The 22303-nt window shown below is 32.8% G+C and overlaps 1 protein-coding gene across 8 annotated transcripts in view; it reads right to left on the bottom strand.

The window, feature by feature from the left end:
• Positions 1-231: 231 nt before the first annotated feature.
• ODF2L (outer dense fiber of sperm tails 2 like) overlaps positions 232-22303 on the bottom strand; it is a 37756-nt gene continuing 15684 nt past the window's right edge. For 4 of the 8 annotated variants that reach the window (XM_040232405.1, XM_040232408.1, XM_040232404.1 and 1 more), the window contains 9 exons: positions 21274-21459; positions 18769-18878; positions 17887-18022; positions 11065-11175; positions 9728-9832; positions 5999-6084; positions 5753-5915; positions 3317-3442; positions 232-1196 (listed from right to left, as the gene is read on the bottom strand). In XM_040232405.1, the coding sequence (XP_040088339.1) occupies positions 1068-1196; positions 3317-3442; positions 5753-5915; positions 5999-6084; positions 9728-9832; positions 11065-11175; positions 17887-18022; positions 18769-18878; positions 21274-21459 (1152 nt within the window). In that variant the 3' untranslated portion in view covers positions 232-1067. Of the gene's footprint in view, positions 1197-3316; positions 3443-5752; positions 5916-5998; positions 6085-7382; positions 7542-9727; positions 9833-11064; positions 11176-17886; positions 18023-18768; positions 18879-21273; positions 21460-22303 lie in introns of all 8 variants that reach the window. The other 4 variants (XM_040232410.1, XM_040232409.1, XM_040232411.1 and 1 more) reach the window with 2 other exon arrangements.

The following is a 22303-nucleotide window of genomic DNA, read 5'->3' as shown; positions in this document are numbered from 1 at the left end:
AGTACACAACTTGCTGCTTTGAATGATCTTTTGAGACCTGAATGTCCTTTGAATAAACACCTCTCAAGTCATTCTCTGAGAGGAGTCACTATTACTTGATTCTTTGTCAATTATATCTGTTCCCTTGTAGAGTATCCTGACTTGACACATAGGGTAAGAGATTACAGAGAACATGTTCTTGGTGTCTCTTCTACTCCATCCCAATAACAAAGATCTCACTCTAAAGCTTCCTGGTATTAAGAGTGTTTATTTTGATCATCCCATGTGAGTTGGCCATGGGAAGGGGTAGGAAAAATCACTCCTCTTTAATCTCTCAGTTAACTCAGGGGCTTCAGAATGTCTACACTAATAATATCAAACACTAACATAAGATGAACAAAAAGAGACTATAAATTCACAGGAAAGACTAAAGACCTATTCTCTATAAAGAAACAGTGCGTGCCGGCGTGTTTTCATCTGTCACTGTCAGTTGGTTAATAAAGCCATGACTTAAAATTCTATATTTAAAACCTGACAGAAATTACAACGGCATGTTAGCATATATTTGAAACAATATTAAGTACACTGAGACATTTGGCAACTTTAGAAAGTATGTAATTATATCATTATTAAAAATAATATTCAGAGTATTTTCTTTTATTATATTAATATATACACATATAGCACTATAGTGTAAAACAATTACATACATTATTTAAAATCATGTATTTGGCTCATAATTGGCTGAGGTTTACTACAAATTCATTTGAATGGTGGCTATAGTCACAAAGAATGATTCTAGCTTCTTCTCTGTATATAAAATATTCTAGAAACCAAAATAAATTAAATAGATATTAATCCAGAGTTAAGTGAAGACTATCCAGCAAAAAAGGAATATTAACATGTATCTTGTTTTAAAATTTCAATTGGATAATAAATTATGTTTCAAAAATCTTTACATAAAAGCCTAATAGCACCACTCATAAATCATAAAGTATAGCAACAGATAACATATTTATTTAATTTTTACCTAATTACTTTTTACTCATAGTAAAAATCTATTCTTTATAGACAGTAAAGCCAAAAATTTATCCAAACATTGTTACATAAGAGGTTTTAAGAAACTGTAAATAATTCTTAATACTCTCATTTTGATTCTCTGACTTTTCAAGACTATGTTGTATTTCTTTCAAACATACTTCCTGATGTTGTGCTTTCTAAATAAAAAAAGAAATAAAAATAGTTAATAATGACATTAATATCAAAGATAGTGATAATATACAAATTTATATACATAATATTGAACACATGGTTTTTAATTTTTTAAAAGAAAAAATCTTAGAGCTCACTTTTCTTTAAAATCTAGAATAAACACAGCACATACATGGTTGATCTCTCTGTGACAGTTTGTTGTAATACACACTCACTTAGCCCTAAATTATTATATATTTAATATGATTAACTTAAATAGATTTTACTTAAAACTGTCACAATTTCTATTACATTTAACATGGCATATTTTAATACTAGTTTTTGTCATTTTCTTTGCCTAAAAGGCTGACTACTTTTGCTATCTTAAAAACTGACAGAATTCTAGTTTTGATAATATGAACATTTTATTTTTAGAATCTTTTAAAAACAAAATGAACTCAATATCATATGTGGTCTTTGAGGAAAACATTTAAAATGTATTTTTAAAATATTCAGTTGTGCGTAAATTTCCAAATAGATCTGTTCACTGAAAATATTTTAGATAGACAGGCTACAAATATCACCTAGCTTCCAACTAAAATGTAGGAACTATGAGAAGAAAAATCTTTTATATCCTTCCTACCAGGTGCTCAATGACACCAGCCACCTTCTGAAACTGAGCAATGGCCCCAAGGCAAGTGTAGTGGGTGGTATAAAACAACTCGCCAGGCTGAAGTCTACAAAGTCATAGAATGACTATAATGGATCTTTGAGAAACATTGATTTTACTCAACAACTTGGAGGGAAAAATATTAATACAAATACACATATTATAAGGTAGAATGCAAAATGTACATAGATTTTAAAATGTAAGTATATAATATATTCCAAAGACATTTCAGGCTTCTTGATCTAGAGTAGGCCGCTGAGGGTCAACCTTGGGTCTGTGTATTTTTTCCACCCTCTCTCTCCCTCTGAAGCACTGGGCAGAAAATCTGTAGAGGCCTGCTACTGTGGGGCGGGCACTATGAAAGACAGCAGCATACAATTAACTATGAGAGAGCCTCTCAGGGTGCTTACAATTCAGATGGAGCTAAGGCGTGTATATAAAACAAATATCTGAAACTGCCAACTGAATTGCTCCCTGGAAGGGACAGAAATAAACCCATTTTTCAGCAATGTCTAAATCCAGGGTCAGAATTCTAAATTTTTACTACTGTAAAAATCATCAAGCTTAACAAAACATCAGATCTTAACTTTACTTATTTTAGCAGCTTTAACCAAGTACTAGGAATATTATAGAAGTTTCAATTACACACAGAATATCATACATTTTATAATATAACAGAAACTCTGACAGTGACTAAAAAATATTGTGAAATAAAGGGAAGGCCTGTGCTAAACTAAAGATGAGAAATGTTTTGTTCTGATTAAATTGCCATGAAACTTTTGATGGTAATAAAATTAAACTAATAATGATGGCTAAAATATTTAACTTTTGAACCTTTCAGGTTTTCAATGGTTTACACACTTGGGAATGAAAAAATAGTTATGGAGTCTGGCTTCTGGAAAAAATAAAAGTATTATTATTTTCTATGTCACTGTTCAGTAGATAATTTTCAACTAAGTCAATCACAACTCATGCTAGCTTTCATATTGGTATTCTCATTTTATGACTGAGTAGACCCAAGCATCCACCTCATGGGCAGATATAACTAAACATCTAAATCATCAACTTATAACTTCCTAAAATATAATATTCATCATTTAATACTATCAAAATCTAATCATAGTGTTTATATTAAAAATGAAAAATTCATAATACAAAGAAAACAAGTAAATGATATCTGTAACTCTCATTAAGCATCTGTCATGTAAAAATAATATGCAGAGAAAGGGGCCTGATGAGACTTTGGGGGGAATGTAATAGAAGCTACCAAGGATGCAGGATAATAATTCTTTGGCCAAATGCTGACATTTTTATTTTTATGATTTATATTATTTGTTACTTTTAGTACTATCAGTAAAGTAATAGCCTTGACTCCCTTCACGTTGTATGTTAACTGTTTAACTAAAACTCCATGGTAAGAATGTTAAATGCTAACTTATTTTTAATGAAAATACATTAAGCCATACTAATACTTACACTGTTCATTTTGCAAACAAGTTGATTTTGTTCTTCATTTTTCTTTCTAAGTTCATTTTCCAGATCTACTATTTTGACTTGTAAAGCCCTTTCTCTAGATGACATTTTCTCTATTTCTTCAGAAACCTGTAATTTTAATTGAAAGAATAAAAGAGCTAAATGTGCTTTCTTTAGGATATAATTTAAAGTCTTGACATAATTATACTGTATCTCTTCTTTCCAAATAGATATTATTTGGATATTAGACAACTTAACTAGAAAGCGTTTAAAGGTGTTCTATCTTGAGAAACACATATAGCATAAGCATGCATTCTCCTGTTTGGTACGGAAGTATCTGAAAAAGTAGCTTGAAGTGGAAGTTCCACAGATGTGATGTAGGCAGGTTTTCCCCAATACTATATTTCCACAATCTGCTGAGATTAACTGCCATGTTTTTACAGTATTTATATTTATCATGGCATCCAAAGTGGTGGTGGGACATAGAAAGCTCACAATCAATGCTGATTATAGACTTGGATGGAGAGAATTGGGGGCAGGGTAGATGATATTCACACCACACACACACACACACACACACACACACACACACACACACGAGATTGGTTTTTCATTCATTCACTTCCAAAATGGTCTGAATTTGAGTTTTCGTATTTCTCTGATGGTTTATTTCAGCAGAAAGTCTAGCTTCATGATGTTATCCAAGGATTCAGATAAATGGGAACCTATCTGCAGGAAAGGTGGGTTGGAACCACAAGAATGAAAGTGGAGGCAGAGACTAGTTCAGGAGCAAGGAGCTGGTAGGAAGGATTGTCCTCTAACCTAACTCCCACGGACTAAGTTCTAAGTTACTATGAAGTTATTTACAAAGATTTCTTGTGCACAAATTCCAAGGGTGATTGTGAGAGAAGAATTCTAACAGGATTTGAAGCTTTGGGAGAAAGAGCTCCCAGGACAAGTATCCGTGTCCTTCCCAAGGCCCTGCAGCGAGGGCAACGGCAAGAGGGCAGTGGCGTGCTTCCTGCGGCAGTAGAGGCAGCTCCACACTGCACTGCAGCAGGAAGGAAAGGAGAGGGCAGACACATCTCTGAGGGCTCTGACTACTTCTGAGAAGGAATCTGAGAGCATCCAGCATTTCCACGGTTCACTTAGTCTGAACCCAGGCTAAAGTCACTTCTCCCACAGGTTGGGACTGAGAAACCTGGATTACATTTCTATCATTGGCAGTACATTTTACTACTCAGCTTTCATTCAATGATATGTCTTTCAAAGTCAACTTAAATAGCTTTCCCAGAGGTTAAAAAAAAATCAAAATATATCTATGTGACACTTAAGAGTGCAAGGGTATCAGAAGTTCTCTCACTCTTGTGGAATTGCCTTTAACAGGCTTGTGAAAGACCACCGGTGGAAGAGTCCAGAGAGACATTCAAAATCTGGTGTTGGACATGTTAAGTCTGAGCTGCCTAAAAATGTTAAGAGGAGATAAATGAATAGCAGAGCATACGAATTTAGATGTCAGGAAAGAGAGAAGTCTGTGGCAGAGATATACTTCTGAGAGTCATCAGGGTATAGACAATCTCTTTCCAGTGTCATTCAATCCTATGAGGAAACTCATCATCCCCATTTTACCAATTAAGAAACTAAAGTTTGGAAAGTAGCTTGCCTTGGGTTGGGATATAATGTGTCAGGGCCAGAACTGAAATCCACCTCTTGTGAATTCCAAAGCCCACCTTGTGTCTCTCAAGATTACAGTTTCAAGTCATTTGATAAATTCACTTCTTCTTTGAGATCTTCCTGAATCATTTCTCCACATCTCCAGATTGAACTAACCCATCTGGCAGTGTCCCTTGTGTCTTCCCTACATTGTAACTACTTGCTGGATGATACTGTCTGTTCACATGTTGTTTCCCTACTGAACTGTGAGTGTCCTGAGAGCTGAGGCCAGTTCTTACTCATCTTTGTATCAGAAGCACTAACAGAATACTTCTCAACAGACAGTGAGATATTTATTAAATGCTAATCACATGGATATAACTGGAAATTAATTCTTGTCCAAATTTATTTTTACAACATTTGCCAAAAAGGAGTTGAGCTTTATAGCTCACTGAATCTCAATCAAAACCAAAAGGTTCAGTAACTTGCATATCTGCTCTGGTTTCATTTTTTAAAAAAAGGGCGATTCCTATAAAGCGTTTTCCATTCTTGCCCTTTCCCTGCCACATCACCATTTATTTAGTGAAGCAACTCTGGACCAGTAACATATCTGTTTAGCTCCAAAAGGGAAAAGTAGATAAAAAACAAAAATGTAATTGCTCCCTTCACCCTGTCATCAGGATAAAAACAATAACTGTAGGTTTGGCAAGATGAGATATCGTCTGTTTAAAAAGATGACTCTTTGGTAATCTAATTAAAACGTTTCTAAATAAAGGCCATCTGTACCTTTTGTCTTCCTTCTTCTAAAGCAGCTTCCAGCTGTCTGGCCAGTGCTGTATATTCTGCAGATTTCTCTTTAAACTTAAGATTGCTGTGCTTAAGACATTCTTCTTGGTTTGCCAGCTTCTTTTCAAGCTCTTTATTTTCTGCATCCATCTGTTCTAATTTTCTTTTTACAGAAGACATATATTTTAAAATTATAGTGTGTAGAAAAAAAATGTAATACCAACTTTAAGTCAATTTAATACTTACTGTTTAAGGTTTTCACACTTTAACTGAATAAGATAATTTTCCTCTTCCAGAGAAAGCTTTGTCAGAAGATTATGATTTTCATCAACCTAAAAGAGAAAAAAGTTTTCTTGGTTATTTTCTTTATAAGTGACTTCCAGAGAAGTCTGCATAGTTTATTGCTAGAACAAATATAAAAAAGAAGATGGTATAAATATTATTATCCCTACACAGAGAGACACCAAGAAATATTACAATGTTAAAAAACAAATTGTTAAATTCCTAGATTTTTTTAAAAAACTATTGCTGCCTCATGGAAAATTATCTACTAAAATTTTTACTAACAGATGGCAATTAAAACATTCTGAGTAATGTTTTATTGAAAAAGAACATGTATTTTGTTAAGTAAATATGAAGATTTTAAACAGTAACCTCCTATTGTTGGATACTTAGGATTACTCTTACAGTTTTCTGATTCACCTACAGGCAGTGATTAATAATAGAATATCTATAAAGTTGTAACTATTGAATAAAAAACATATTTGTGAGAAGCAAAACAAAACAGATAAGCAAAGATACACTTGCCTACACCAAAATAGAATATTCTTCCCACTGCTTTAAAAGCTATGTTTAAATAATGCAGTTTTGAAAAAAGAATTTTTCTCATATTTCAGTTAGTGTGATTTGACATTTTCCTAGAAAGATCTCTTCTCAGGAGATAAACTCAGCAAAGTTTTGTTTGGGTTCTTTTTAAAATAAATAAATTTATACTTAAAAAAAGAGGATGATTTTCAATATTAAATCCAGATTAATCTGGAAGATAGGGAATTCTTCCTAAAATTATTTCACAAATAAAAAGATGGGCCACCACCTTTGGACATGCTTCTTTGAAAAAAAAGATTAAAAAATATTTATTAAGTGTTTACTATGTGTTAGGCATTTAATTAAGAGATGGCTATAGGAAACCCATGATCTCTCTCTTCTGATGCAGTGAAAAAGTATATGTTTAAAAAATAATTGAGAGTAATCCAAATAAACTTGCACATAATTCTAACAGAAATAAATTCTAATTTTTATAAGGTAAATTACAATAATTCATCTTATCCTGACATCAAAAATATACTTGTAGGCTTAGCTTTGCTCCTTCTCTCATGCTATTACTGTCCTCAAATGTCTAAATATAGATTTGTATGAATAAACTAAATTAGCAATTTTAACTACCATTTTTCATTATAAAATACTAACAAGAATAGCTTACAAAATAACAGTGTTCACAAGAAACTGACATTTTATCAACTTATTTAGATAAGAGTAAAATAATCAACCCCTGACAGGAGTGCCCTCAACTGGCGAAATTATTCCAAAGCATTTAACACGTCTAACAAAAATCAAAATGATGGCTGGACACCTGGCCCTGAAGCTCCCTAACGGTGTGTGCCTGGTCTGCACACTTCCCCTTGTGGTGCTGCAGACTCTCCTGACACTCCTGAAGCCTCTGTTCCACCGCCGTCAAGGAATCGCGGACACATTCTAACTCCTTCAGATGAGACTCCATCTGGCCTCTCATCTGAGTTGTAGCATTAGGGAAATAAGTGCAAGATCACACATTCAGCATTCATGTTTTTACTATCTTAAATACTAGATATACCTGTAATATAATAAATATTTTAGGTATAAGAGTTTTTTTTTTTTTTTGGTATATGAGTTTATAAAAAGAGATTTAACCAAATAAATAAGAATAAACTTTAAGTTCGACTCTGCTAAATAAGAATGAAAAGTGAAACTTTCTCAGTCATATCTGACTTTTTATGACCCCATGGACCGCTGCCAGGCCCCTCAGTCCATGGAATTCTCCAGGCACATTCTGCCAATCCCTTCCCCAGGGGATCTTCCCGACCCAGGGATCAAACCTGAGTCTCCTGCATGACAGGTTAATTCTTTACCATCTGAGCCACCAGGGAAGCCCACCCGCTAAATAAGAATATAGAACACAAAAGTAGGTTGGACTTTAATTAGTGTACAAAAAGTTTGTTGAGTAAATGAATATGGTGATATTAGCTTGCAGGGCGAATGTTTAAATTACTTAGGTAAGTAAACTTTTGACTCCGTCCTGTCATTTATATGCAAGCACAGACATTACTAAGAAAGCTGGTACAGTAATCTGCTGCTGTCCAGCCATCAGTCTGAAGTGACTTTAGACTTCTGTCCAAAATTTGATCTAGTAACTCAGATATTTTGAATAAAGCAGCCTTGCTGCACTCAGTCGGAATTAGTGAGGTTTGCTGTATGTAAATTCAAAATACCTAATATCAGTAGTATTCAGGAGACTATAATTTGATCATTAATGTTACTATGTTACTAAGAACAAATCTAATTGTACTTATATTATCTCTGGGCTGCTACAATTCCTCACGGTAGCACTTTTGTAGAGATGTGACAAGAAGCAACCATAAAAATTGCTTGAACTGATAATTAAGAAGAAATAACAAGACATAGGGCACCTAGGATATTCATAGGGAAGAAAAACAAAAGCTAGACTTTTCCCCAAGACGGGGAATACCGAGAGCTACTATGCAACATCACACCTTCTGGATCACAAATGATAAAATTAGAAAAATGCCTGCCTCTGGGACCCCAAACATCTAAGAGCCCATGAGAAAGACAAGAGACTTAAAACAGTGGACAAGAAAAAGGAAGCATTTCACTTTAAAAAACAGCTTATCTGGTTTAATACCAGTAAGAAAACACTGTGACCTCACAGTATCTGGAAACCCTGCACAGGCTCCAGCCTCTTCAGCTTTTTGAACAAGTTTTCTAAAATAGACTTTTATTTATAGTGTTGCCTATAAAAGAGGAGGCATTTGCATTGGTATGTCTCATGAGAAAAAGTAATCAAGAGGTATGAAATGATTTCTTCTCTGGTCTGCTAAAAATAGGTGAAAAGTAGTAAGTTGCACATCTGATGGGCTACCTTTCTCTCTTTTAACCAGCAGAGAATGCCTGCTCTGACTGACCTCTTCTTCACACTGGTGTCTTACTCAGACTTCTCAATTCCAAGATGTGGGGACAACCCAGAGACCTTATTACACTCAACTAACCAGTAACATCCCATGACCTCCCCAGCCGGGAGTCAGGGGTGTCAATGTTCTAAAAGTTTCACCGTTTCCTTACCAAAAGCAACGTGAGAAGACCCAAAAAAGGATGCGGTTTCATTTAAAAACTTAAAAATATTCACAAAAACATCATAACTTGCCAACACTGACCTTCCCTTCAATTCTTTTGCAATAGGGTGAAAAAAAAAAGGAAATGATTCTGGGTTCTTTTTGTTTTTAATGTTACTTTTCTTCCAAAAAAGCATTTAAAAGAGAATATTTTGGTTTACACAAAAGATTTAGTATCAGAATAAAAAAGATGAGATTAAAAATGAAAGATAGTCAATTTTGCGTGAAGCTCAGTGATAACCATTTTTTGATGCTACTTAAGTCTCCTCTTGTATCAGAGAAATTAAACATTTATGTTATTTTTTAAATATTTAGGAAAAATTTTAAAGATATATTAACACTTTTCAGGTCTGGAAGACACATTACTTCCTTAGAAAACAAATTGCCATAGACATCGAGAACAGATAATTCCTAAGTCTAAACTAAAGAAAATGAAAGAATTTATATAAAATTTATATAAAAGAATTCATATAAAATTCATACAGTACAAAACATAAATAAAATATTTTATTATTTTAAATGTCAAGCCAACCTTTTTTAATTTTTTATTTTTGTTTTTTGTTATTAGGCTGTTTTCTTGAAGCAAATTTTTGCATCTGCTTTTTACCATTTCAGCTGCTTCTTGCACCTTTTGTATCTGAAAATAAAAAATTTTACAGTATTTGCTTATTAGGACCATTATATGAAATAAAAAGCTAAAAATGTGAATTTAAATTTTAAAATTTCTATTTTAAACCCATTATCATTACCCTATTAGTACCATCAGTATGTTTATCTAATGTTATTCCCTCTTTAAATACAAGAATCACTCATTGCTCTACTCTAATCCACAATCCTTTTGTGATTTACCTGTCTTTTCCCATAATATTTCTAGAATCTTCACCTGAGCTCTGAATATTAGAGAGAGACCTTCATTAGCAAGTCAATGTCACTTTAAAGAATTGGTCTCTGGTCCAAACTAGCTCCCAAAGAAACTATTTCACTCTACAAATCAAAATCTGTTAAATAAAAAACAAAAAACCTAAGCACTTTATACAAGACCCAGAACCAAGAATATACTCATCCACAGTATTCTTGATGGAGGGTTAAATCAGAACAACCAGCTGGAAGACCGAGATGATATTTTCAGTGAGGCATCACACAGTCCATCACAGCCTCCACTCTTACCTCCAGCAGGGATAACTGGAATATTCTAACTGAATTTTAGTCTCAACTCCAGTTTCCCATCTAAACCATGGGAATGGAGTCCTTCTACTTACCTACATTATTTCCTTCCTTCAGCTTTAACCTTTAGTTCATTATCCTTCAGTTCAAACACTCTCTTTCATAAAAATAAGGTCCTGTTGACCAATTTGTTACCCATCATTCAAGGACCTGCATATGTCTCATCTTTCAAATGAAGTTTTTCTTAAATACTGTATTTCTAAATCATAAGCTTTTCTATAAATTACCAATTAACACATGCTCTATTCAATACATATGTTCTTTTCCAGGTCTTTCATGAGAATAAATATGAATTATACTTTTTAAGATGCAAAGAGGAAATATTTTGCTTTAATGACCCTTGAATGGAGTCATTATTCTAAATCAATACCATTAAAAATACAAGATGACAAATATAACCAAAATTAACTAACAATTAATTTTAGATCACTTTTAGGAATATCCAATATAAACATGGTGCATATGAATTAGGGATAAGAAGAATCATTTTATGAATTTGGGACCTTAAGAAATATTTTGAGATAAATCATATTTTATCATAATAACTCCACCTTTCCTCAGTTCTGCTTTTTTAAACCATAAACAAATACAGTGTTTAAATTATCTACCAAATTTAACAAACATTAAAATAAATGCAATGGTTACCTGAGTTTTATAAACTTCAATAAGAGTTTTCTGTTGTTTTTCTACTTCTTGCAATTCTAAGAGTTCATTTTCAACAGAGGCAATCTCATCCTTCAAAGCAGCAAGTGTAGTCTATTAAGGAATATATAAATAGATTTTATAAATCATTAGAATTCATTGTACTTCAATGCATTAAAAATTAACTCATTTATCAACAAAGCTAATAAAATTAGCTTATTTCTGACTGCATATAATTACCATTAAAATTAAGAATTTCAAAAAGTTATTTATTAAAAACATATTTTTAAACTTTAAAAATTTATTGACATAAAAGACTTGAACAATAGAAAGACCACATTCCTGGAAGGGGGACTCAATATTATTGACATATCAGTTTTTTACAAATCAATACAAGTTTAATATAATTACAAGCAAAACAGCTGAGGGGAAGAAGAATATGAGAAAATTAATTTAAAATTCATATGGAAAAATAGAAGAGACTAATAAAAATTTTAAAGGATACTAAGTACAGCATCTCAGTACTTATTAGATATTAAAATGTATGTTGTTGTTCAGTCGCCAAGTCATGTCCGACTCTTCGCGACCCCTCTCTATATAATACAGGGGTCTATGGGATAGAGAAAAAAATAAATTAAGATTATATTTATCATATGACAAAGGTTGGATTTTTAAATAAATGGGGAAAATATGAATCACTATAATGGTAATAAGACAATCATTCATTAGGAAAAAACAGGTTAACAATACACCTTCAGCAAACATGATTTTTACATTGGTCAATTATGCATTTATTTTAATGTGTAATAAATATTTTTAAAAAATTAAGCTTACACTGTTTTTCACAGAAGATTCAGGTAAAATGTGATTTAATTTTAGAATAGTAAAAACCTAACTAAGCATAAAATCAAAAGACGATATCAAGAACTGTAAGAGTCTGAAATTTTTACCCTCCAAGACTACCAGTTAGTCTAGCATAGTCTCATGGATACTAGCAGAAGACACAAGACTCCTGGGTGAGTCTTATATCAGTGTTTGTGTTAGTTTCCCAAGCCTCACTTCCCCCAAAGCAATACCAAGAGGGCCGATGACACCTGTACACATAGTGAGACGTACAGAGAAGCAACTCCAAATTTAGGGAACCCAAATCTCTTATAACAGGCAGTAAGCATGCCTTTTGGTAGAAGGAAACATTACTATCTTCCAAGGATGTTCACTATACAAACATCCTTGAAAAGATAAGTCTTTTTCTGGATCATAGTCAGTACGTTGCTCCCAAGATATGCAGAAACGTGAGAGACTCCCAAAGGAAGTCATAAAGGAAAAAAAATATATATATATATATTATACACATACACACATACACATATACATACATAAGTTCATGTGTATCTCCAAAATTTCAGAACCCCTCAGGGTATTAAACAGGCTAACAAAATGTGCAAAAAAGTAAAGGATTATGACAACAGATTAATACCCTTAATATAGAGAGAACCTTTATATAATAATTTTGAAAAAAAAAAAAAAGACATGTAAAGGATAATTAGTAGGTAATTCCAGAAGGCAGAAATGTAAATGATGAAAAATACATGAAAAAATATGCTTACCAGTTATTACAAAATGCCCGAAGCACTGGATATAGTCTTTTAGTAGTGAACATAAAAAGCAAAAACCCTTCCATCATGAGCTTAACGTACTCCATGTATAGACAGAAAAAAACAAGGAGTATACAGACAAAGAAAACAAGAACAAGATGTAAGATATATCATACATGATAGCAAGATAGTAAGGACAAGTTGAGAATGGGCCACCAGGAAGGCCTCCTGAAAAAGACTCTGAAGTAAACACCAAAAGGATGTGTTTACCTTTTGAGGGAAGAGGCCATGGTGGGAGAAAACCTGGTCAGTTAGAGAAAAACAGAAAGAAGGCCAATGTAGCAGAAAGCAAGAAAAAGAGAAGTGTGGAAGAAGATAGGGTCAGAGAGGTAATGTCAGAGGTCAGATAGTATAATGCCTTGTGGATGTTTACTCTATTAACCAACAGCAGTGGCACGGTCTGAAGACGACTTACATTTTTATAGGGACCACTCTACTACTACACTGAATGCTGACTGCAGGGGCAATGGCAGAAGCAGAGAAGAGGTAGGAAGTCACTGGAATGAGATATGATGGTGGGCTGAACCAGGACAACGACAGTGATGCTGGAGAGAAGCGGTTAGATTCTGGATGTATTTGAAGTAGATCTGCTGACAAACTGGATTGTAGGTATGAAAGAAAGGAGTCAAGTAATAGAAAGCATGACTGTTATTAACTGAGGCAAGGGAAACTTTGTAGGATGAACCATACTGAAGAATACAGGAGCTCTATTTTGGACATGATAACTTTGAGACATCTATGAAATATCCAAGAGGAGATTTCAAGTAAGCAGTAGAATACATAATATGTCTGGAATTCAGGGCCAAGGTCTAGGCTAGAGATATAGATTTGAGAGCCCTCAGGATATAGATGGTATCTAAATCCCCAAAATTAGGTAAGATCACTTACCAAATTTGAAGAGATTTGTTTTAAAATTGTCAAATGTTGCCAAAAGTATAAGGACCCATTTATGATGGGTGATTTTGAAATATATAATATCAAAATTAAGAATGGGTCTTTCTTTTGACCATATAATTCTACTTCCAGAAATTTATCCTCAAAATATATATACATATATATATATGCAAAAAAGACTAAAACCATCCACATTTTTATTTATAATAGCAAAAAAATCTGAAAGTAATCCAAAACCCCCCCAAATTATATATATGCTAAAATAGTAATTTCATTTCTTTCATTTGTGAGATCATAGGTGATTTTTAGATTTATCCTTTTGTGCTTTTCTGTTTTTCAAACTTTCTATAATAAACAAATAGAACTTTGTAAACCTCCAAATAATTTTTGTTGTTTTTCATAGAGGAGGTCACTGGGCCTTGGAAACAGTATCAGCTGGTATCATCTTCATTTGAAACTAAAATCTAAAATTATTCTGAAATAAGAGAAAGTAACAAAATACAACACCTAGACAATTTTACATTGTATATAACATATGCCAAAAATACCTGGATGTTTTTCCTTGAATAAAATTCAGAGAATTATGTGTTAAAAATACATATTTTTCAATTATTAATAGAGTATGATAATATTTAAACTTTAACTCAATGATTTTTTTTATGTAATTAAAAACCATACTTATAATTAATGAAATATCCTAATTTCCTCTCTGAAGGATATTAAGGAAATTAAGAAAATATAAACATAATCAATAAAGCTGCTTCCTCTTCTAGGATAGAATTCATTCAAAAGAATAATATACTTAGGAATAAATTTACCAAAAGAAACAAAAGTCCTGTGTATAGAAAACTATAAAACACTGATGAAAGAAATCAAAGATGACACAAATAGATGGAGAAATATACCATGTTCTTGGATTGGAAGAGTCAGTACAGTGAACATGAGTATACTACCCAAAGCAGTCTGTAGATTCAATATAATCCCTATCAAACTACCAATGGTCATTTTCACAGAACTAGAACAAATAATTTCACAATTTCTATGGAAACACAAAAGACCCTGAATAGCCAAAGCAATCTTGAGAAAGAAGAATGGTATTGGAGGAGTCAACCTTCCTGACTTCAGACTATACTACAAAGCTACAGACATCAAGACAGTATAGTTCTGGCACAAAGACAGAAATTTGGATCAATGGAACAAAATAGAAAGTCTAGAGATAAATCCATGCATGTATAGATGCCTTATCATTGACAAAAAGAGGCAAAAATGTACAATGAAGAAAATATAGTCTCTTCAACAAGTGGTGCTGGGAAAACTGATCAACTACCTACAAAAGAATGAGACTAGATCACTTTCTAATACTGTACACAAAAATAAACTCAAAATGGGTTAAAGACCTAAATGTAAGACCAGACACTATAAAACTCTTAGAGGAAAACATAGGCACAACACTCTCTGACATAAATCTCAGCAAGAACCACTATAACCCACCTCCCAGAGTAATGGAAGTAAAAACAAAAATAAACAAATGGGACCTAATTAAACTTAAAAGCTTTTGCACAACAAAGGAAACTATAAGCAAGGTGAAAAGACAGCCCTCAGAATGGGAGAAATAACAGCAAACAAAACAGCTGACAAAGAATTAATCTCCAAAATATACAAGCAATTCATACAGCTCAATACCAGAAAAATGAACAACCCAATAAAAAATTGGGCAAAAAACCTAAATAGACATTTCTCTAAAGAAGACATATAGATGATTAATAAACACAAGAAAAGATGCTCAACTTCACTCATTATTAGAGAAATGCAAATTAAAACTACAATGAGGTATCATCTCATGCTGGTCAGAATGGAATCATCAAAAAGTCCACAAACAATAAATGCTGGAGAGGGTGTAAAGAGAAAAGCAAACCCTCTTTCATTGTTGATGGGAATGTAAACTAGTACAGACACTATGGAGAACAGTGTGGAGAATTCTTTAAAAAAACTGCAAACAGAACTGCCATACAACCCAGCAATTTCATTGCTAGGCATATACCCACAGGAAACAAGAACTGAAAGAGACACATTTCAGACACATTTCAGTACCCCAGTGTTCACTGCAGCACTATTTACAATAGCTAGGACATGGAAGCAACCTAGACGTCCATTGGTAGATGAGTGGATAAGGAAGTTGTGGTACATATATACAATGGAATATTACTCAGCTATAAAAAGAAACATATTTGAGTCAGTTCTAATGATGAACCTGGGTGAACCAGAGCCTATTATAGAGTGAACCAAGTCAGAAAGAGAAAGACAAATTATACTAACACATATATATGTATATTAACACATGTATATGGAATTTAGAAAGATGGTACCAATGATCCTACCTGAATGGCAGCAAAGATGACACAGATGTAAAAAACAGACTTTTGGACTTAGTGGGAGAAGGTGAGGGTGGGATGATTTGAGAGAATACCATTGAAAGATGCACATACATTACCATATGTAAAACAGATGACCAGTGCAAGTTCAAGGCATGAAGCAGGGCACCCATAGCTGATGTTCTGGGACAACCCAGAGGGATGGGGTGGGAAGAGAGGTGGGAAGGGGATTCTGGACAGGGGGACACTTGTATACCTGTGGCTGATTCATGTTGATGTACAGCAAAATCCATCACAATATTGTAAAGTAATTATCTCCCAATCAAAATAAATTAATAGGAAAAAAAAGAATTTGTTCAATAAATATTGAATGAGAACTAACTATATGTCACACCTCCCCTAGGCATCCTCTGCATAAAAGATGGGAGTTTGTGAGGAAAGATTTATCCTAATTGAGGAGATTTGGGGAAGAAGGAGCATTAAACTGAACTTTAAAGAAAAGGTAGGATTTAAATACTTGAGAAAAAAAATTCCAAACTGTAAAAATAGTAAAACTATACGGATAGAGGAAAATATGAACAAACTGCAGGAAATAAGGAGTATTCACATTTGGCTAGAGCTCAGGATCACTTGGAGAAGGCAATGGCACCCCACTCCAGTACTCTTGCCTGGAAAATTCCATGGACGGAGGAGCCTGGTAGGCTGCAGTCCATGAGGTCACTAAGAGTCGGACACGACTGAGCGACTTCACTTTCACTTTTCCCTTTCATGCATTGGAGAAGGAAATGGCAACCCATTCCAGTGTTCTTGCCTGGAGAATCCCAGGGACGGGGGAGCCTGGTGGGCTGCCATCTATGGGGTTGCACAGAGTCGGACACGACTGAAGTGACTTAGCAGCAGCAGGATCACTAGAAGGCTCCATTATCTAGTCTTCCTTGTAACTAGAGGAAGCCATATATTAATACCTAAATAAGGAGAAGAATCAAGTGGTATGGAACTTTCAGAAGTCTCCATAAAGAGGAGGAAATGGGGAAAAGGGGAGAGATAATTCATCTTTTGTTTCCCTCCATCCTGTTGTTTGAATCTGGATATATAATGGATTGTGCCCCATCACTCATCTGAATGGGAGGGTAGAGAGCTAAAAAGTAGCTCAGTTCTCTGATGCCACTCTGGTTTTGAGCTGCCAATTTTCACCTTTTTTCCCATAAACAGATTTTTTTCTGTCTTCTATTTACTGTCCTCCAAAAACAGTATTAAAGAACTGAAAATGATGTCATCCTCTTTAGTCAGGTCTCATCAGGTTACACATATCTATGAGTGGGAACTCAAATATCCTTTTTCTCAGGAAGTATAAAAGCGTCTACATCTTTTCTCTGGTACATAAAAACTCAATTATCCCTCAGATTTGATTAAGTTGGAAAATTCTTTCCAGGTATGAAGCAGCCAAAAATATACTTTTTGGTTTCAAAGGACCAAGCCTGAGGCTATATCCTATCATAACCATGACACCTAGAAATAATCTTATGCATTAAAGTTAATGTAATTTTGGAGATTCACCTAAACTGCTAAAATTGGAGAATAAACAAATTCTCTTAGGTTGAGACAAAGAGACAGTTATTCAGCTTCATAAATCTTATTCAGTACTACTGAAAACAATTTTTACATGTATCTGTGTATATAACTGTAAACATTCAAATATATAAGTATTGTTCATATTTATGTATGTAAAGATACAAAGATATAGTTTTAGAATTACTTATTATAATGATATTCTAAAACTCTGAGAAACATAAAAGATAAATGATACAACAGCATACTTCTAAACATGTTGTTACTTCAAGCTACTTCTACAAAGGACTAAGTTGTCCTTATACAACATGATATACACACACACAAACACATACCTTTAATTTTATATTCTCAAGATTTAGAGTTTCATTTTCATATTCAATTGAGTGAAGTTTTCTAAGAATTTCTTCACATGAAATTTTTCCATGCTCTTCCATTTTCTTCAGATCTTCCAAAAGATTAATGATTTGCCTTTATAAAAGCCATAGAAATTTTCATTCAAACAATATGTATCTTAAGTGTGCTTCTGAAGTTATTCTTTGTAAAGTACAGTTTCAAAAGTTAATCACACTCAGAACAAAGGAAATAGGAAATCATAATCTATAAGGTTACTTCTACCTGAGTAACTGATTAGAAATAATTATCCATTGATGACACTAATGAAAAACAATATTCTCTTTGCTAGTCAGTAAAACATCTAAACTATGATCCACAGGTGGGCCTGTCTTTCTGTCATTCATACATGCATACACACACATATACAATTTTGGGAAAGAGTTAAATAAAAGGATCAAGTGAGATAATAAATAATCTTTAGAAGGAAATAATATACACTACTTTGCAATGAAAAAAATTGAAGAAAATATACAGAAAGTGAAACATTCAAAAGCAAATTTATAGTTCTTTACTGTTAACTTATTAATAATAAATAACAAAATAAAAAACATACAAATTTTTACTCAGATTTTCTTTGTTATGCATTTAAGACACCTTAAGGATCAATAATTTGTGAATAAAAATGCATTTTAATGGGTAATAATTTTTTATTGTATTTTTAAAGTAGAGTAAGAAAAGTTTATAAATTATAAATAGCAAACACAGCAAATCAGACAATAGCTTTACCATATGTAATTCATAGGAACCATATATACACTACTCAAAGAGGAAAGTACTGAAAACATTTCTTATACAATAGTAAAAAGACTCTTTTTTCTTACTTTTTCATTGTTTCGATCTGAACTTCCAACTCAGTTTTCTCTATTACTATTTTCTCATAATGACTTTTCCAGGCATTGGAAGCTGAAACTGTTTCAGACAACTTGGCTTCCTAAAAAATACATAAAGTACTCATCTTGTAATTTAATAACACTAGCTTTGTTCTAAAAACAAATACATTATTAACAAGGAAACACTCATGCTATGTTATGAAACTTGTGTTACAGAAAATTTCAGTGTACAAATCTGAACACAGGAAAACTTTAAAGTAAATTTTAATGACTTTATAATACTATTACTTTATATGCATATAATAACAATTCCAACAACATTTTAAGGATGTTAACGGAGCTATTTTTAAAAAATGTTTCATAATTACTGAAGATAATTCCCTTTATATTTACTGAACTCTTGTCTTTCTCTGACTTCTTTCACTTAGAAGAATACCCTTCAAGTCCATCCACGTTGTTGCAAATGGCAGAAGTTCATTTTTATGGCTGAGTAATATTCCTGTGTGTGTATACACTACATCTTCTCTATCCAGTCATCTGTTAATGGATACTTAGGTTGTTTTCATATCTTGGTTATTACAAATAATGTTGTTATGAACTTAGGCTGCATATCTTTTTGAATTAGCTTTTGGGGCTTTTTTGGATAAATGTACAAGAATGAAATTGTTGGGTCATATGATAGTTCTATGCCAAGCTATTCTGTATAGATCACCCTACTGACTCTCAACAAATAACTGTCAAATGAATCTGCTCTTTACAAATTCACCTAAAGAGCTGTAGCCATTGTACCCTTTCTCTAAAGAAAGACAAATTCACTAGAATGACAACGGTGCCAATAATTACTAATCAGAAGACTTAGAAGTAGTGATATGAGCAGTTTACATTTATTGGGTGCTTCCTTCTTTCCTATCATTGAACAAGTGTTTATTCAACCTCTACTATGTGCGAGACATTTTTTTTTTACATTTTTACCGTAATATTTTTAACGTATTTAAAAAAGACTAGTATTGTTTTTATATTACATGCAAATGAATACTAATGTGCATTATGAAGGATATATTGGGCAATTATATTAGAATATAAATTAAGATATTTAGAAATCTTGCCTATAAAATAAATGCTAAGAAAAAAATTTAAGACATTGATGTGATTAACTGTTGTGGGGCTATTTCAAAAGGAGTAGTCAAGGAAGGCCCCTGTGAAGAGATATCAAGTAAAAAGATACCAGAATGATTTTTAAAACAATCAGCTATTATAGAACCTGAAGAACATTACAGCCAGAGGCAACAGCATAGAACAGTGAAACAAACATACTACCCGCAATAGAGGAATAGAAAGGAGGTTAATGTGGCAAAAATGCAGTCTGACAGACACTGTGCTTTGACATATATTTTCTCATTTATTCCTATATGAGACAGGCAGTATTATTATCCCCTATTTTATAGATAAAGAACCTAAAGCTTAGAGAGGTTAAGTACCTTACCCAAAGTCACCAGGTTAACAAGTGGCAAAGTCTTCCTATACTATGATCTGGGGCATGAGTGACATGGTGCTAGTTAAAAGAAAATCCCAAGAATGTTAATGACTCAATTAGTTTTTAACACACAGGAATATTTTCAGGCATTCAACTAGGCCTTCAGCCTTACAGATTTTGCACTTAGTCCCACAATTTTTATCTAATTAAATTCTTCTGAATGTAGGTTAAATATTAAGAGTTTTAAAATGTTCACAGTTGAGCTTATAAAACATTAGGTTGTTTTGTTTATATAAGCATTTATGCAAGTCTGTTTTCATTTCATTCATATCTAAGTTCTTAAGAGATGGGATACCAATGATACTTAAAAAGAGTAAATATTTTATTATTTGGTAATTGAATAAACATAATTCATCAAAAACAAAGCACTAAGTCAATTTTCAACTTTGTTAATAAACCCAAAGATAACTTTCACATGGTGGGTTTACATCAGCACATGTATTTAAATACATTATGGATTTTAAGTGAAGTGAATTACTGAATAAAGTCATATGGTCTAATAATACAAATCAGCATTTCCCAAACTGGTATTCCTCAGAATCAGTTCCAAGAGTTACTTTGTGAATAAAAGAATTCTGCAGCTAACTAAGTGGTGGAGAACTCTGAATTCAATACCCTCCTTGACACTGAAGGCCTTCTCAGGGCCTTTGTTAACGGTACTTTAATTTAATGTTAATATGCAATGTAAATTTCCAAGGGTCAATATGTATGAAGTGGTAAAACCCATAGTTAATCACAGATGCTTTGGGACTTACATATCCTTTAAATAAAGTCCCAAGGAAACACTGATGTAATTCAAAACATAAATTTGTCACTTTATGTAATCTTTCAAAATAAAGAATAAAGCAAAATTAGTATGAGTAAAGTTTTTCTAACAAGATAATTATACTAAGCGTTAGGAAGTTAAGTACATAAACTAAGTACATAAAACAATTCTTTAAGGAAGAATGTATATAACTCACCTGCTCTCTAATTTGGGAAGTAAGGTTTTCCATATCTCCAGTAAAATGTTCAATCCTTTGTTTGTAAATTTTAGATGCCTTTTTCAGAGCGATAGTTTTTTGCCTACTTGATTCTTTCATTGCTACAGCCTCATACTTACTCTTTTTCAACTGCAAATTCCATTCTGATATTTGGGTTTCTAAACTCTAAAAAATATCAGCAGTAGTTAAGTTATTTTAGAATGCCAATGTTGACATAAACATTGTTAAAATATATAAGTAATCTTCCACATAGAATTTATGAAAAAGACTAATAAGTTTAGTAAAAAGCAAAACAGTGAAGAAAGGTGATTTCACCAATGTTTATTTGTAATCAGTTATACAATGCAAATTTATTTATTATTTTAGTGCAAATTTAAAATGTATAAACCTATATAAAACTAATACTACTCTTACTAAGAAGCTAATACTGGTGATTATGGCAGAAACACTAATTCCCTTAAAACCTTTTTGATTAACTAGAATTTTTTTTTAATTTCACATCTAGAATATTATATATACCACTCACTAGTTACTGCAAATCAAAAAAAAAAGAAAAAAAAGTAATTAAGCCGGAGACAATTCAAACAGTAGGTACATAAAGCTCAAAGGAATCAGTAGCTCCCCAAATATATTAGGACTCTAGTTCAAATTATAAATGCTTAAAGGATATATAATCAAAATCTATAGATCATGAAGAGTATAGATGAGATAAACAAAAACTTATTTGCTATATTTTAATTTACTAGAATTAAGGTGGAAGTCTTGACATTTGAGAGCTGAATCAAGACAACAAAAGTACTACTTTGACCAGTAAATAGTAAGTTTATTGAAGCTATTATTCTAAGACCACACAGGGTTCAAGAACCGACTACCAGATCAGTAAGAGTCATTAAGGGTAAAAAGATATTTGGCTATCTTTTTACGCAAAGGTAAGGCATGTTTTTATCCACTGAGTCTGATAATGTTAATTGACATAACTCCTTACATATCTCTTGGGGATATAACTAAA

This window comes from Oryx dammah, unplaced genomic scaffold, assembly GCF_014754425.2.
Source record: "Oryx dammah isolate SB20612 unplaced genomic scaffold, SCBI_Odam_1.1 HiC_scaffold_28, whole genome shotgun sequence".
NCBI classification, from domain to species: domain Eukaryota; kingdom Metazoa; phylum Chordata; class Mammalia; order Artiodactyla; family Bovidae; genus Oryx; species Oryx dammah.
Note: the sequence above shows the minus strand (reverse complement) of the source record. Positions and strands in the feature narration are given on the sequence as shown.